Genomic DNA, 16,732 nt, shown 5'->3' with positions numbered 1-16,732 from the left:
GCTGGAGCTCAAACCAGATGCTACAGTATGGGATGTGGGTGTCTCAAAAGGTATTTAACTGCTATGCCAAATTGCCAGATCACTTCCCTGTCATTTTTCTTTCTTCAATTTTTTTAAAGATTTATTTATTTGAGAGACAGAGAGGTCTTCCATCTGCTGGTTCACTTCCCAAGTGGCCACAACTGCCAGAGCTGAGCCGACCTGAAGCCAGGAACCAGGAGCTTCTTCTGGGTCTTTCATATGGGTGCAGGGACCCAAGCACTTGGGCTGTCTTCCACTACTTTCCCAGGCTACAGCAGAGAGCTGGATTGGAAGAGGAGCCACTGGGACTTGAACCAGTGCCCATATAGATGCTGATGTCACAGGAGGAGACTTAGCCTACTAAGCCACAGTGCCGGCCCCCTTTTTTTGGTTTTAATTTAGACAATATAGATGGATTCCACAGGTTAATCTACTGCGTTTTTGTTGGTAGATATTTAAATTGTTTGCTTTTCCCCCCTAAAATAGCATTCCATTAATTATCTTTGTATATATTTTATTGTATGATAATCAGGTACATTATTAAAGGTGGAGTCTGAGGTCATGGATGTTTTTAGTTTTGTTATATGTTGCAAAAATTTTCCTCCAAATAGTGTGCCAGTTTACACATCATAAGGAGTGGTCTGAGAGAATCAGTTTTACCTTATTGTCACCAACACTGGGTGTTATTTAAAATAACACCAGCCTTTAAAATACTTGCGGATCTGATAAAGTAAAAATGTTTCCTTCTGATTTTTTTTTTATTTTAAAACCTCATGGTTTAATTATTTCCAATGAAAATTATACACTGTCACATTATCCACTTAAAATATCTTTAGTGAATCCACTTAGAGGTTGGAGGGCCCTTATACATAGCTGTAGTTCTTATATTTGACACTTTGAGAATAAAAGTACCAGAGATACGTGTTGGATAAGTTTGAGCCAGTGTTCATACTTTTTGTTAAGACTTGCTGGCTTGGCTGGCACTGCGGCTCACTAGGCTAATCCTCTGCCTGCGGTGCTGGTACACCAGGTTCTAGTCCCGGTCGGGGTGCTGGATTCTGTCCCAGTCGCTCCTCTTCCAGGCCAGCTCTCTGCTGTGGCCCAGGAGTGCAGTGGAGGATGGCCCAAGTCCTTGGGTCCTGCACCCACATGGGAGACCAGGAGAAGCACCTGGCTCCTGGCTTTGGATCAGCGTGGTACGCCAGCCGCAGCGCCCATTGAGGGGTGAACCAATGGAAAAAGGAAGACCTTTCTCTCTGTGTGTGTCTCTCTCTCTCTCACTGTCTACTCTGCCTGACCAAAAACAAAACAAAACAAAACAAACAAAAAAAAACTTGCTGGCTTTGAGCTGGTGTTGTGGTATAGTGAGTTAAGCTACCTCTTAAGATAATGGCATCCCGTATTTGAATGCTGGTCCGAGTGTTGTCTACTCTGTTTCTGATCCAGCTCCCTGCTAATGTGAGTAGGAAGGCAGGGAAAGATGGCCAAAGTAACTGGGCTCCTGCCACCCATCTGGAAGACCAGAATGTAATTCCTGGCTCTTGGCTTTGGCCTGCCTCAGCTGGTGGAAGATCTTTCTCTTTCTATCCCCTTCTCTTCTTTACTCCCTTATACTCTGTCACTTTGCTTTTCAAATAAATCTTTTTTTTTTCTTTTAAAAGACTTACTGGATTCTCGACTAATACTTGTAGAACAGAGTTCCTCTTGATCTTAATGATGATCCAAATCAAATATTAAAAAGCTGTTTCATTCCAAGAACTGAGCCCTCATATTAAATCTTTGGTTTGTCAAACTGTTTTCCTGTTGTCTGGAATCAGATGTTTTGAGCCCTTTTGATATCGGGGTAAACACATCTGAGTAGAGAGACTTTTCCTAATACTTCTAATATAAATTGCTTTTATTTAGGGCACCTCAAATTGCAATGCAAACCTGACTTTTCCTGGTTATCCTATTCATGTGCCAGCAGGTGTGACGCTACAGACTGCATCTGGTAAGAATACATCCTAGGAATATTTTGCTTTTAGCATTGATGCTAACTTGTAGACATTGAGAAACTTGATTTTTAATAAATGTGCCAGAAGTTTAGAACTTTTAGTAAAACCAATTTAAAAGTAAGAATTGGTGGTAGTTATTACTGCTGTCAAGGCAGTCTATCACAAAATCCGTTGTACTAGGGCTGCCCTGTATTTTATTTCCAGTTCTTCCCCAACATTATATAAGGTGCTCTGTATATATTTACTTATATCTTCTATAATTTTAAATAAGCTACCTAAATTTTAGCCAATGCGACATGACGTATCTGTGCGCCTGCTAGCTCTAAGCAAGAAGAAAGGTAGCCGGCGCCGCAGCTCACTAGGCTAATCCTCTGCCTTGCGGCGCCAGCACACTGGGTTCTAGTCCCAGTCGGGGCGCCGGATTCTGTCCCGGTTGCCCCTCTTCCAGGCCAGCTCTCTGCTGTGGCCAGGGAAGTGCAGTGGAGGATGGCCCAAGTGCTTGGGCCCTGCACCCCATGGGAGACCAGGATAAGTACCTGGCTCCTGCCATTGGATCAGCGCGGTGCGCCGGCTGCAGCGCACCGGCAGCAGTGGCCATTGGAGGGTGAACCAACGGCAAAGGAAGACCTCTCTCTCTTTCTCTCTCACTGTCCACTCTGCCTGTCAAAAAAAAAAAAAAAAAAAAAAGAAGAAGAAGAAAGGTAAAGGTTAGGTTGATCAATCTGTGCTTCCTTTCTGTCTGGCGGTTACAAGGCCTACTAGGAAGGACACCAGAAAGTTTGGAGGTTAAGCAACCCGTGCTTTTCAGCACTGTCTTTTGAGTTGAAAGAGTATCGCACCTAATTTTGGGTTGTTGAAAAGACCGAGTAAAAGAGCAAACTCGGTGCTCAAAGAAAAATTCCTTTTTCTCCTTTTCAGAATTGTTTTAGAAGAATTTTGTTAAGTTTTGAAATTATGAAATTCTTTTTTATAACCTTGTCTTTAGTTGCTGTATTATCTCTTAAATATTTCAGATACAGTCTACATGATGATGTTTTTTAAAATCTCCTTTGGGGTTGATAACAATTTATCAAACCATGAGAAAAGTTCATGGATAAATATTGGTGTATCTCAAGATCATGTATCTCAGGATGTGCCATATAAGCATTCGTGGGAAAAATGCTAGACATAAAACAGGTGCCCTTAACAAAATCAAGAGTAGGACACATTTATTGTAGAAAACACAAAGAAATCTGAACAATAAAAGAAAAACACCTGGAGTAACATTGGTGAGATTGTTTTTCGAAGGAGGTTAGAGTTCTATTGTACTTAGTTTACGTTTCTGCTCTTGTTAGGTCACCTTTATAAAGTCAGTGTACCGATTGTGGTGACACAGACCTCGGGAAGGACAGGTGTGCTTCAGCATCCAATCCAGCAAGTACTGCAGCCTGGGCAGCCCTCGGTAATACCCACCAGTGTTCCGCCCCTGAGCCCATGCACTCTTCAGGCAACTACTGAGAACTCACAGCGAGTGGAGACTGTGCTGCAACAACCTACGCTTCTGTGTTCTGCCCCTGGGAGGAGGAAGCACTTAGAAACTGGCACCAGTGATGTGGTTGTGCCTCCTGCAACTGAGCGTACAGTTACGTCTGAAGCTTTGCGGAGTCAGCAGGGGAGCTCTCTGTGCAGCCATCTTCCAGGTGGTGCTTTTCCCTCGCACGTCTTGGAGACAGATTCTACTGTGGATTCAGGGCTGCGTGTTTCAACCAGCATGACTCAAAATCTGCGTGGTGGGCCCCTCTCCACAAGCCCTCAGGGGGCTTCCCGCCAGCATGGTGACGCTCAGCTTCACATTCTTAAAAACAAGATGTATGGATGTGATTCAGCAAAGCAACCAAGAAATACAGAGGAACCCTGCAGTCTGCCTGTCTCAGAGAAGGTATAGTTCACTGTCCAGCTTTTTGGTTGGGGAACAGTGGCCAGTGATGGGCATCCTGAGTTTTTTAAAAAGCTTTGAGTTTAGTCAGAATGATATGTTTTGTTTTTTCCTCTAAAAGATAATTTCTTTATTATTGTTTTAAATATAACTGTCAGTTCTTTTATTTTTTAAAACAAGTTAATTAATTTGAAAGAGAGAGAGAGAGAGAAATATTGCTCTTAGATCCATTGGTTCACTTCCCAAATGGCTGCAATAGGTAGGGATGGGCCTGGAGACTGGAGCTCCATCCAGGTCTCCCATGTGGATGCAGGGGCCCAAGCCCTTGGGCTGTCTTCCTCTGCTTTCCCAGACACATTAGAAGTGGAGCAGCTAGAACTCCAACCAGTGCTTACAAGGGATGCTTGCATAGCAAATGGTAGCTTAACCTGTGGCACCACAGCGGCAGCCCCTAGCCCTCAGAGGGTGGGTTACGGGTAGGGAGAGAGAGAGATAGACAGATGAATAGCCAGATATATCTTCTACCTGGTTCACTACTCAAATGGCCAGGTCTGGCTCAGGCCAAAGCCAGGAGCCTGGAACTCCACACAGGTTTCCTATGAGTGGCAGGGGTCCAAGTATTTGTTCTATGAACTTAAAAAAAAAAAAAAACAACATTATTTGAGAGACAGACAATGCTTTCATTTACTGATATGTCCCCTAAATGCCTGTAGTGGCCAGGGGTGGGCTGGAGACAAAGCTTGGCTCTAGGATGCAATCCAGATCCACCATTTCACTGGCAGGAACCCAATTACTTGAACCACCACTACTGCCACTCAGGGTCTGCATTGGCAGGGAGCTGGAGTCAGGAAGTGGAGCTGGGGAAAGAACTCAGGTACTGTGATATGGGACACAGGCATCTTAACCACTAGGATAAATGCTTTACCCTCTGTGAACTTTTGAAGCCCCTTGTATGTATGGATTTCAAAATTGTTGCACAGGGGCTAGCACTGTAATGCAGTGGGTTAAACCGCTACCTGTGCTGTCAGCATCCCATATGGTTGCTGTACAAGTCCCAGTTGCTCCACTTTCAATCCAATTCCCTGCTAATGAGCAAGGGAGGGCAGTGTTACATGGCTCAAGTCCTCGGGTCCCTGCCATTCACATGGGAGAGCAGGATGGAGTTCCTGGCTTTGCAGCCATTGTGGGAGTGAACCAGCAGATGGAAGATTGGTCTCTCTGTCTTTGTTTAACTCTGCATTTCAAACAAATCTTTTAAAACAACTGATGCACAAAAATAACTTTTAATTCCATTTTCACAAATTATTTGAAGTACTCTGTATATAAAATTTTGAAAATAAATGTAGGGTAAAGTAATTATGAAATATTTGGTTTGAGGTAAAAGAACTAAATTTAAAATGTATGTGTTTTCATCACTTACTACTTTTAGAGGCATTTTTATCTTGGATTCTGTATGAACTTGGCTTATTTTGGGTGTGATGAGTCAAGGTCTACTGTTACTTGGTAGATGTCATCATGTACTTCTTCTGATATGAGAAAATATATTAGTTAAGGGACATTAATCAAGGATTCTTTAGAAAGTGGTTTAGAGCTTGAGCTTTGAAACCACAACAGGTTCAAATTCCAGATTAACTATTTATAAGCAAGCATGTAGCATTAGTATCTAAAATACACTGAAATTGAGTGGGCTGGTCATAGTACCAACTTTGTAAGTTTCAGAATTGTTAGAGACAATGTTTCTGGCACCATAGTAAGCCTTAGATTAGTGCTATTATGCATTGTGAGCTTGTTATACATTGGGTGACTTTTCTTACAACTGATTTGTGGGTTTTAAAATAGGTATATGTCTAAAACATAAACATGTAAACATTAAGAACATTTACTTTATAAAATATCTTTTTATTTTAGGATACCTTTAAAGTAGTCAGCAATCTGGTATGCTTATGCTGATCTTACTTTCAAAATTTATGGAGAGTTTTTTATAGTTTAAAGCAAATTGTATTTAGCTAATACTTGTTTATTTTCCTGTGTTGTAGATCACCAGAGATCTGAAGCATCTGTGCAGGTTTAGCATTCTTATCATGCTTACTATTTTATAAAATATACGCCTGACAACATTTGATTCAGCCTCTTATAACTTCTGTTTCCTGTCTACATGAATTTGACTATTCTAGTACCTTAATAGAGTCATAATTTGTCCTTTTGTGACTGGCTTATTTCTTTTGGAATGATAGTTTCAAGTTTCATCCATGTTGTAGTATGTGTCAGAATTTCACTCCTTTTTAATGCTGAATTGTGTGACTTTGATAATTTCTAAAATTTATTATTTTAGTTGAGATTTTTAATATTGATAAATGTTAAATTGGTAGCACAAGTACCCAATCAGAAAGAATATGGAAGACATGAAAATCATTATTAAACAACTCGATTCACTAGGAATTTAGAGAACATTCTACCCAACTACAAAATATACATGTTGTTTTTTATAAATGTTTATAGACTGACAGAGGAGGGACAAAGAAAAAGATCTTTCACCTGCTAGTTCACTCCCTAGATGGCCACAACAGCTGGGGTTGGACCAGAATGAAGCCAGTAGTCTGGAACTCCATTCAGGTTTCCCATATGGGTGGCAGGAGTACTTAGAATTTAAAATGTGTAGATATTTCTAGACTCTATTCCCTTTTTCCCCCCCCTGCTCTTGTTGCTCTAATTGTCTTTCATGTAGGCTAACACAACAATTTCCTATGTTGTCAGCCTGTGGGCCTCTGCTGTTTCTTATTCCACTCCCCGTCCATCCATCCTAGAGGTTAAAGGCCCAGGCTTCAAGGATCAGGATTATTTTGAATCCTTGCTCCATCCCCTTTGTAACCATGTGACTTGGGCGAATTATGCATTTGTAAAATAAAGATAATGGTGATTACCATAGCCTGGTGGTGGTGGTAGGGGATTAGTCAAGGCAATGGTGAGCACTCAGTGTGTGTTTGCTGTTTTCTCTCTTGCTTGTGGCTTCCAGAGGTCTGTCCAAAGGCAGCCTGACTGTGTCTTTCCTCTGCCTGACACATTCCTGACTTCCAGTCACCTACAGGATGAATAAAGTTCAAGCTCCTGATGAAAGGACCTCCCTGTTTGTTCCTCCTTCCTTGTATGCAGACTACTTTATTGGGAACGCTGTGTGGTGAGCGATTCTCTGTGTGGTTTCCTACATCTTTGTCTTTTTAGGAAAAAAATCCATTGTTCTTGATCCTTTCCTCTGGTTAATTCCTACTTATCCATTTATTATCTCCTCCAGAAAATTTCATTGCTTTTCTACTGTTACTTGATTGAGTGTGGCTCTTCTGTGTTGTTGTAGCACCTTAAATCTGAGTCTGTCCTAATGTAGTTAAAAGATATATTAAAATAAGTTTTTAAAGAATAGGATTTCTTATTAGGGTTTAATTTTTCCTCAGTAGTTATCAACCTTAGCTGAATATTGGGATCACTGGGGCATTAAAATAGTTCAAGTCTGCTCCTGGAGATTTAGATTTCATTCTTAAGGGGTAGGGTTCAGTCATCAGTATTTAAGAACTTCTGAGGTGACTTTAATTGTAGTCAATGTTAGGAACTACTGAGGTAGCTCAAATCAATAAGTAAAAAAAAAAAAAAAAAAAAAAAGGCAAGGAGTGGAGGGATACTAGGATATGTATAACTTCAAGTAAGAGTTTCATTTTTCTTCCAAATCTGTACTGTTATTTCTCCAAAAGATGTCATATCAGCAGTTATTTGAGTTTAGAATTCACTTAAATTGAAAGAAATTTTTGAGTCCCTAAATGCTAATTCTAAATTAATATCTCTAGATATTTTTATTTTTATATTAGATTTATTTTATTTATCTGAGGGGGAGAATTATAAAGAGAAGGAAGAAAGATTTTTCCATCTGCTGGTTCACTTCCCAAATTACTGTGATGGCCTGGGCTGGGACAGGCTGAAAACAGGAGCCTGGAGCTTTATCTGGGAATCCCAAGTAGGTGCAGGGGCCCATATAGTGGGCCATCTCCCACTGTTTCTCCAGGCACATTAGCAGGGAGCTGGATTGGAAGCAGGGTAGCCAGAGATTTGAACTGGTGCCCATATAGGATTCTGGCATTGCTGATGGCAGCTTAACCTGCTGTGCCACAATACTGGCACCTCCAGAGATTTTTACAGCAGGTATGTGACTTTTTCTTTAAAGAATAAAAGCAATTTGACAAATATTTTTTGCCTTTGTGAAAATACATTCAGGGACATTTCATGCCAGTAAGAGCAGAGAGGTCACTATATTACGAGGGAGAGATCTGGATTAAATTCCTAAGGATGAAAGAATATTTGACCTGTCATTATGATTGTAGGTCACTGAATTTGACATAGTTTAGGTTGGAAATGGGCAGAAAATGTGCATTATATCTTCCATTTCTCTTGTTTTATATTCATTGCCACCCTTGGATGCAAAGCCCTCTCAGTCCTTACTAGCTGTTGGAAAAATGTGATTCAATTTCAGCTTTCCTCTAATGATAGAAAAAGTTGGAAGGTGGATTTGAGAACAAAACTTTATGTTGAAGCATCCTATGTATTTGCTAATTCACTACCCAGCCACAGAAGCCACATAGAATTTCAGACATCTTGGCGAAGCAGAGAATCTGGGACATCACTGAGCCAAGTTGCTTTACAGCAGAGGAAGAAAATTGAAGCAGTGTCTGGAAGATGACATCATCTGCATTAGAACTGTTGACATTTTTTCACATTTGGTTGAAATTCATGGAAGAATCAATAGTGACTTTAACATTCAACAAGATAAAAATACTGATGCTTCGTAGGACTGCCAGTATCTGATTTTAATCTTTATTTGCACACTGACACCATCAAAGAATGCTGTTGTGAGCCCTTCCCACCTTCCTTTCTTTTGTAAACAGCAAATTGACATCTTTGTAATAAAAGATTTGTTTATTATTTGCTTAGCAAAATTTTGTCCTCTGTACACTGATGAAGCGGCTGCGATACTTGGCAAGGCGTAGTTCTGCTGCTTCTCTGAAGAAAGTCTGGCTGTCTGTTTCAGCAGACGTGGCATGCATTAGTGCTCAGACACAGCCAATAATTCTAAAAGAAGTCTCGTCGGCCGACATAAAATTCAAATACATTAGAGCCATGGTTTTGAATTATTGTCTTCCTAAGACATTTATCAAAAAATGTGGGCAAAATGTTAAATTCTTTATGCAGAATTTTTCTGGCTTTCCAGAGGACAATGTGTGAAGCCCTTGCTTAATCCTTGGGGATGACGTTTACTATCTTGGAGAGCGAACAAAGCCCTCTCATAACAGGCTGATCAAGAGGAGTCATTGATGATCTATGTAGCAGGTGTTTGGCTATGTGAGAGACTTGAATCTTTTTGTTCCTGATCTTGCAGCATCGACTATGGATGTTGCTGCAAACCTACTGGCTATTTTGGTTACAGTACTGCTCTGAGATTGGAGACAGGGAATCGTGCACTTTCCAATGCTTGTTGGAAATGCTTTCTAAGAAAGAAGTTAAGAAAAACAAAACACTGTTATTGAACCTGTATTTGTAATCATCTCTCGAAGTAAAGAGGTCTTCACTAATTTAAGGAAAATCACATGATACTACATGAATTCAATGAGAAGAGTTGTGGAATCTTTATTAGCTTAAATTTATCTGGCAAAGCAGCAAAGGAACTCTGATTCATTTTGCAACAAAAGATCTTGTGATTTAAGGTTTTTCAGTTCTTGTTATTAAAATGAGAAGTCAACTTTGCTATGTAGGTCCAGGACTAAATCTGTAAAAAAAAAAATTCACCCTTTTTAAGTGTACAGTATTAGCTTTTTTTTTTTTTTTTTTAAAGATTTATTTATCTATTTGAGAGGCAGAGTTGCAGATAGAGGGAGCAACAGAGAGAGAGGGAGGTCTTCCTTCTGCTGGTTCACTCCCCAAATGACCACAATGGCTAGAGCTGGGCTGATCCGAAGCCAGGACCCAAAAACCTCTTCTGGGTCTACCATGTGGGGGCCGGGGTCCAAGGACTTGGACCATCATCAGGGAGCTGGATCGGAAGTGGAGCAGCAGGATTTGAACTGGTGTCCACATGGGATGCTGATACCACATGCAGAGACTTAAGTACTATGCTACAGTGCTGGCCCCACAGTATTAGTTTTGACAAACACAGTAAATTATATACAACTACCACAACTGAGATAGAGAACATTTCTACAGCCCCCAAGTTTCCTCATTGTCTTTGTAGACAGTACTCCACTTGTATCCCCCGTCCCTAGCCATCACTGATATTTTCTTTTGGTACACATTTACCTTTCTCAGACTTTCAGGCAAATACAACTATGCAGTATTTAGCTTTTGTATAAGGTATTTGGGATTCATTCATATTGTTGCATGTATCAGTATGTTTCATTATGTGAATGGACCACAGTTTGCTTACCAGTTGGACATTTGGGTTGTTAGTACTTTTTGGCTTTTGTGAATAAAGACCCGGAAAATATTTATATGCAGGGTGTGTACGTGTGCATGTACATGTGTACCCTTTTTGAGTAGCTACCTATGAGTGAGATTGTTCGATCATATGATATGTGTCTATGAGAAACTGTCAAACTCATTTCTAATGTAACTATTTCAACCAGCATATGGGGTAGATTTTGTTTTTGTTCCAAAACCATATAAGATTTGTAGTTGCCTCACACTTTGCTGTTTGACACTGTCTTTTAGAGAGCACTTTGTGATTTTGATGAACTCCAGTGTATTACTTTTATGTATCTTACCTAACGAAGGTTGAAAACATTTTTTTCTAATTTTTTTTTGTGTAACTATTTCACAGTTGCAGGCTTGACACTTAGGTCTGCGGTCTATTCTGGATTCCTTTTTGTATTTGGTGCAAGGTTAGGATGTAGGTTCATTGGTTTTTTTATTTGCTTGTTTGTTTTTCATATGAGTGGTTGTTTTAGCCTTAGCTGTTAAAGACTGTTCAGTGTTTATTGAGTTGTCTAAAACATGTTAAGTATGTAAAGCAGTTCATCTTTAATGAACGTCAGTCACTATCTGTATTGATTTATTTCTGGACATTCATTTTGTTTCAGTAATCTGTATTTTTTTTAATAAGGAAACAAAATTAAAATTTTTTTATTTGAAAGGCAGAGGAAGAGACAGACAGAAACAGAAATCTTCCATGTGCTGCTGCTTACCCTAACTGCCTGCAACATCCAGGGCTCGGCCAGGCTGAAGTCAGGAGCCTGGAACTCAACCTGGATCCCCCATGTGGGTGGCAGGGACTCAAATACTTGAGCCATTTTTTTTATTTTTATTTGCCACCTCCCAGGATGCAAATTAGCAGGAAGTTGGATCAGAAGGTAGAAGAGCTGGAACTTGAGTCAGGCATGCTGATAGGGATTTGGTATCCCAAATGTCAATTTAACTGCTGAGCCAGTTGCCTAACCCTACTTCCTGCCTCCCCTCCCTGATCTCCATCACACACACACACACACACACACACACACAGATACACACATTGGCTTGCATTTCTTTTCACAAGTACTACCCTGTCTTGATTGTGGTAGGTTCATAGGAAGTCTGGACATTAAGAAAGTGTGAGTCTCAAATTTGTTCTTCATTTTCAAAATTGTTGCTCTTAAGGTCACTTTGTGTTTCCATGTAGCTGTTGGAATGAGCTTGTCATTTTCTAAAAGAAGTTGCTAGGATTTGAGTTGTGTTGAATCTAGATGAAATATTGAGTCTTTGGCTTTTTCACTAATATTTTCTAGTTTTCATCATACACATATTGCATATATTCTGTTATATTTTTAGGTACATAGTTCATGGTTTTGCGTGCCATTTTAAATGGTGCTTTAAAAACATAAAACATCTTTATGCTATTTTAAACTTCATTTGCATTGTTTTTAAGATACTTTTTTAAAAGGTTGGATTATTAAAGAAAAACCATAAACATTTCTGAGGTACTTGAAATATATTCCCAGAATATTTCCAAAAGAGATTGTGCCAGTTGTGGTATCAATGTTGCTACCAGTACTCTGTCAGTTTCACCATTTACTTGACAGTATGTTATCACCATTGATTTTTCCTGTTCTATTTTTACCATGTGATAAAAAATATATAGCATAAGCATTTGTCATTTTAACCATTTTTAGCTGTATAGGTCAGTGAGGTAAGTACATTCACACTGTGCAGCCATTTCCACCACTTATCTCTCAAAATTTTTCATCTTCCCAAGCTCAGACTCCCTGCTCATTAAACAAAATTCTCCCTTTCTCACTTGCCCCAGTACCTGGCAGCCGTCATTCTATTTTCTGTCACTTTGAGTTTGACTACCTTGTGTAAGTGGAATGAGACAGTATTTGCCCTTTAGGACCTTTTCATTTAGTGTGATGTCTTCAAGGTTCATATATCTTGTAGCATGTGTCAAAATTTTCCTCTCTTTTGAGGCTGAATAATAACCCATTGTATGTCTATACCACAGTTTTTCTTTTTTTAAATTCTTTGTCTGTCTATGGACACTTCAGGGTTGTTTCTACTTTTTGACTACTGAGAATAATGCGTCTATAAATATGATGCATGAATATCTCTGAGTTCCTGTTTTCTTTTGGCTATACAAGTACATTCAGAAGTGGAAGTTCACATGGCAGTTCTAGTTTATTTTATTAGAAACTGCCATACTGCTTTCCACAGAGGCTGTACCATTTTACATTCCCACCAGCAGTGCACAAAGGTTCCAGTTTTTCCACATCTATGCCAAGACATATTTTCTGATTTTTTTCAAAAAATTGCTGTTCTAATAGATTTTAAGTTGTGTTTCAGGGTATTGACAAGCATTTACTATTGTTTAACATCTTTTTATGAACCTACTGGCCATTCATATCTCATTTTTGGAGAAATATCTAATCAGCTCATTTGTGCATTCATTGGACTTTTATTTTTTTGTGGTTGAAGTGTAGTTCTTAATATATTGAAATATTAACATGATTTACAAGTCATTTTCATTCCATGGGTTGCCTTTCCACTCTGTTGAGAGTGTCTTTTGAAGCACGAAAGTTTATAATTTTGACAAATCTATTTTTTCTGTTACTTTTTTCCCCTTTTGTTGCCTATACTTCTTGATGTCATAGTCAAGAAATCACTGTGAAATCCAGTCATGGAGGTTTCCCCCTGAATTTTCTTCTAACAGTTTTACAGTTTAGCGCTTCTGTTTAGTCTTTTGATCTGTTTTGAGTTAGATTTTGTATATAGTATATACATAAAGGTCCAGCTTAGTTCTTTGCATGTGGATACTAGTTTTCCCAGCAGTATTGGTTAACTATCAATTCCCGCGTTGAATGGTCTTGACCATATATATGACAGTTTATTTCTGGGGTCTATGTTACATTGGTCTGTATGTCTGCTTTTGGGCCAGTACTATACTGTTTTCTTTTCTTTTCTTTTCTTTTTTTTTTTTTTTTCCCTTTTTGACAGGCAGAGTAGACAGTGAGAGAGACAGAGAGAAAGGTCTTCCTTTTGCCATTGGTTCACCCTCTAATGGCACCGTGCTGATCCGATGGCAGGAGCCAGGTACTTATCCTGGTCTCCCATGGGGTGCAGGGCCCAAGCACTTGGGCCATCCTCCACTGCACTCCCAGGCCATAGCAGAGAGCTGGCCTGGAAGAGGGGCAACCGGGACAGAATCCGGCGCCCCGACCGGGACTAGAACCCGGTGTGCCAGCGCCGCAAGGCGGAGGATTAGCCTATTGAGCCACGGCGCCGGCTATACTGTTTTCATTATTGTAGTTTTATAGTTTTGAAATTGGGAAGTGTAAGACCTCTGCTTAATTTTTCTTTTACAAAATTGTTTTTTTTTTAATTTTTTTATTTTTTTTGACAGGCAGAGTGGACAGTTGGGGTCCCTTGAAACTTTGTATAAATTTTAGCATGTATTTTTCCATTTCTGTAAATACTCTTGGAATTTTGATAGGAATTGCATGAGCTATTTAGATGGTTCTGGGTGGTATTGACATCTTATGGGTATTAAGTCTTCTAATGAACTTGGTATGTCTTTTTATTTATGTCTTTAATTTCTTATGGCAACATTTTGTAGTTTTCAGTATCAAGTCTTTTGCCTCCTTGTAAGTGTTGTCTTCTTTTCAATGCTAATGTAAAGGAAATTGTTTTCCTAATTTCAGTTTTAGGTTAATTGTTGATGTATAGAAATGTGACTATATTTTGTGTATTAATTTTATATCCTATAAATTTGCAGAATTGATTTATTCTAGACTTTGTGTATGTCTGTAAAATCTTGAGCGTTTTCTACATATGAAATCATGTAATCTGTGAATAGCAATAATTTTACTATTTTACTTCCAATTTGGAGGTTTTTTTTTTTCCTGCCTACTTGTTCTAACTAGAACTTATAGTACTGTGGTGAATAGAAGTGTTCAAAGCAGACATCCTTGCTGTATTTCTAATGTTAGAGAAAAGCTTCAAAGATTTCAGTGTTACATATGATTGCTTTTTGAACCATTCTTTCATCACAGGGATAAGTTTCATTTGTTCATGGTGTGGATTCCTTATAATGTACTGTTGAATTTTCTTAGTAGTTTTTTGTTGAGGATTTTTGCATTATTACTCATCAGGGATGTTGGTTTGTAGTTTTTCTTGTAATGTTTTTGCCTAGGTTTGGAATTAGGGTAATGCTGGCCTAGTAAAATGAGTTTGGAGGTGATCATTTCTCTTCAGTTTTTCAGGAGAGTGTGAGGAGGATCAGTGTTTTTTTTTTTTTTTTTTTTTTTTTTTTTGACAGGCAGAGTGGACAGTGAGAGAGAGAGAGAGAAAGGTCTTCCTTTGCCGTTGGTTCACCCTCCAATGGCCGCCGAGGCCGGCGCGCTGCGGCCGGCGCACCGCGCTGATCTGATGGCAGGAGCCAGGAGCCAGGTGCTTTTCCTGGTCTCCCATGGGGTGCAGGGCCCAAGCACCTGGGCCATCCTCCACTGCACTCCCTGGCCACAGCAGAGGGCTGGCCTGGAAGAGGGGCAACCGGGACAGAATCCGGCGCCCAGACTGGGACTAGAACCTGGTGTGCCGGCGCCACTAGGCGGAGGATTAGCCTAGTGAGCCACGGCGCCGGCCGGATCAGTGTTCTTTTAAAAATGTTTGATACAGTTCTCCAGTGAAGCTGTCTGGTTCTGGGTTTTTATTTGTAGGGAGGTTTTTGATTGCTAATTCAGTTGCCTTACTAGTTAGATTACCTGTCCAGATTTTTGTTTCTTCATGATTTATTGTTAGTAGTTTGTCTTTCCAGGGTTTTCTCCATTTCATCTAAGTTATACATTTTGTTGCATACAAGTGTTTGTAGTATTCTCTTTTGAATTTTTTTAAAAGATTCTTAAAATTTATTTGAAAGAGTTAGGAGGTGAGGGGCCAGCACTGTGACACAGCAGGTTAACGCCCTGGCCTGGGGTGCCAGCATCCCATATGGGCACTGGTTTGAGACCCAGCTGCTCCACTTCCATTCCAGTTTTCTGCTGTGGCCTAGGAAAGCAGTGGAAGATGGCCCAAGTCCTTGGGGCCCTGTACCCGCGTGGGAGACCCGGAGGAAGCTCCTGGCACAGCTCTGGCCATTACGGCCAATTGGGGAGTGAACCATCGGATGAAGGACCTCTCTGTGTCTCTCTGCCTCTCCTCTATCTGTGTAGCTCTGACTTTCAAATAAATAAGTAAATCTTAAAATTAGGAGGTCAGAGAGAGAGGGATCTTCGATTTGTTCCCCAAATGTCTGCAACAGCCAGCACTGGGCCAGGATGGTCAGGAGCTTCTTCTTGGTCTCCCACATGGGTGCAGGGTCTCAAGCACTTGGGCCATCTTCCACTGTTTCCCAGGCACATTAGCAGGGAGCTGGATCAGAAGTGGAGCAGCGGAGTGTTTAACTGATGCCCATATGTGATGCCAGCTTCACAGGTGGAAGCGAAACCTGCTACACAATAATACAGGCCCTTGTATTATTATTTTTTTAAGATTTACTTACTTATTTGAAGGATCCTTTGGATCTGGATGAATTGTTTTTCTCTTGCTGCTATAGGTGATACTGGTCTAAAACATCACTTTCTAAATTATTGATGCCATAAACACACAAATTGGAGTTTTCTAAATTGACCTTATATCCTGTGACTTTGTGAAGCCCAGTGTTTAGTTTTGGTAGTTATTTTTTATAGTTCTTGGCATTGTGTTAGGTAGGCAATCATCTGTTTTTGGGATTAGAATAAATTTATTTCTTCCAAGTCAATATTTTTTTTTCTTGCCTCTTGCACTGATTAAGAACTACAGTAGAAAATTAAAAAGGAGTTCTGACAGCAGATATCTTGCCTTTGATCTTACGGTAAAGCATTTAGTCTTTCATCATTAAGTATTTTTATATTATTCATTTTTAAAGCAGAAATAGAGAGATATCTTCCATTCGCTGGTTCACTCCACAAATGGCTGAAATGGCCAGGGTTGGGCCAGGCTGCAGCCAGGAGCCAGGAGCTTATTCCTGGTCTCCCATGTGGGTGCAGGGGCCTAGGTACTTGGGCCATCTTCCACTGCTTTCCCAGTAACATTATCAGGAAGCTGGATCAGGCGTGTCGCAGCCAGGACTGAACTAACACCTGCATGGTATGCTGGCTCTGCAGACAAAGGCTTAACCGTCTATGCCGCAGCACTGGCTCCATTGTTAAGCACTGTGTTAGCAATAGGTTTTTCTATAGATGTGGTTCATCAGCTAGAGAAAATTTGTTTTAACATACTCTGCAAAGGG

General features: G+C 40.0%; 1 protein-coding gene across 2 annotated transcripts in view; it reads left to right on the top strand.

Annotated features, from left to right (window-relative positions):
- The window catches only part of GTF2A1L (general transcription factor IIA subunit 1 like), a 76,188-nt gene that overhangs the window by 20,018 nt on the left and 39,438 nt on the right, over positions 1-16,732 (top strand). For both annotated transcript variants that reach the window (XM_051829192.2, NM_001204847.1), the window contains 2 exon segments: positions 1,927-2,011; positions 3,350-3,933. In XM_051829192.2, coding sequence (XP_051685152.1) covers positions 1,927-2,011; positions 3,350-3,933 — 669 coding nt within the window.

Source organism: Oryctolagus cuniculus, chromosome 2 (assembly GCF_964237555.1).
Source record: "Oryctolagus cuniculus chromosome 2, mOryCun1.1, whole genome shotgun sequence".
In the NCBI taxonomy this organism is placed as follows: Eukaryota; Metazoa; Chordata; class Mammalia; order Lagomorpha; family Leporidae; genus Oryctolagus; species Oryctolagus cuniculus.
This window is presented reverse-complemented; position numbering and strand designations above follow the sequence as displayed.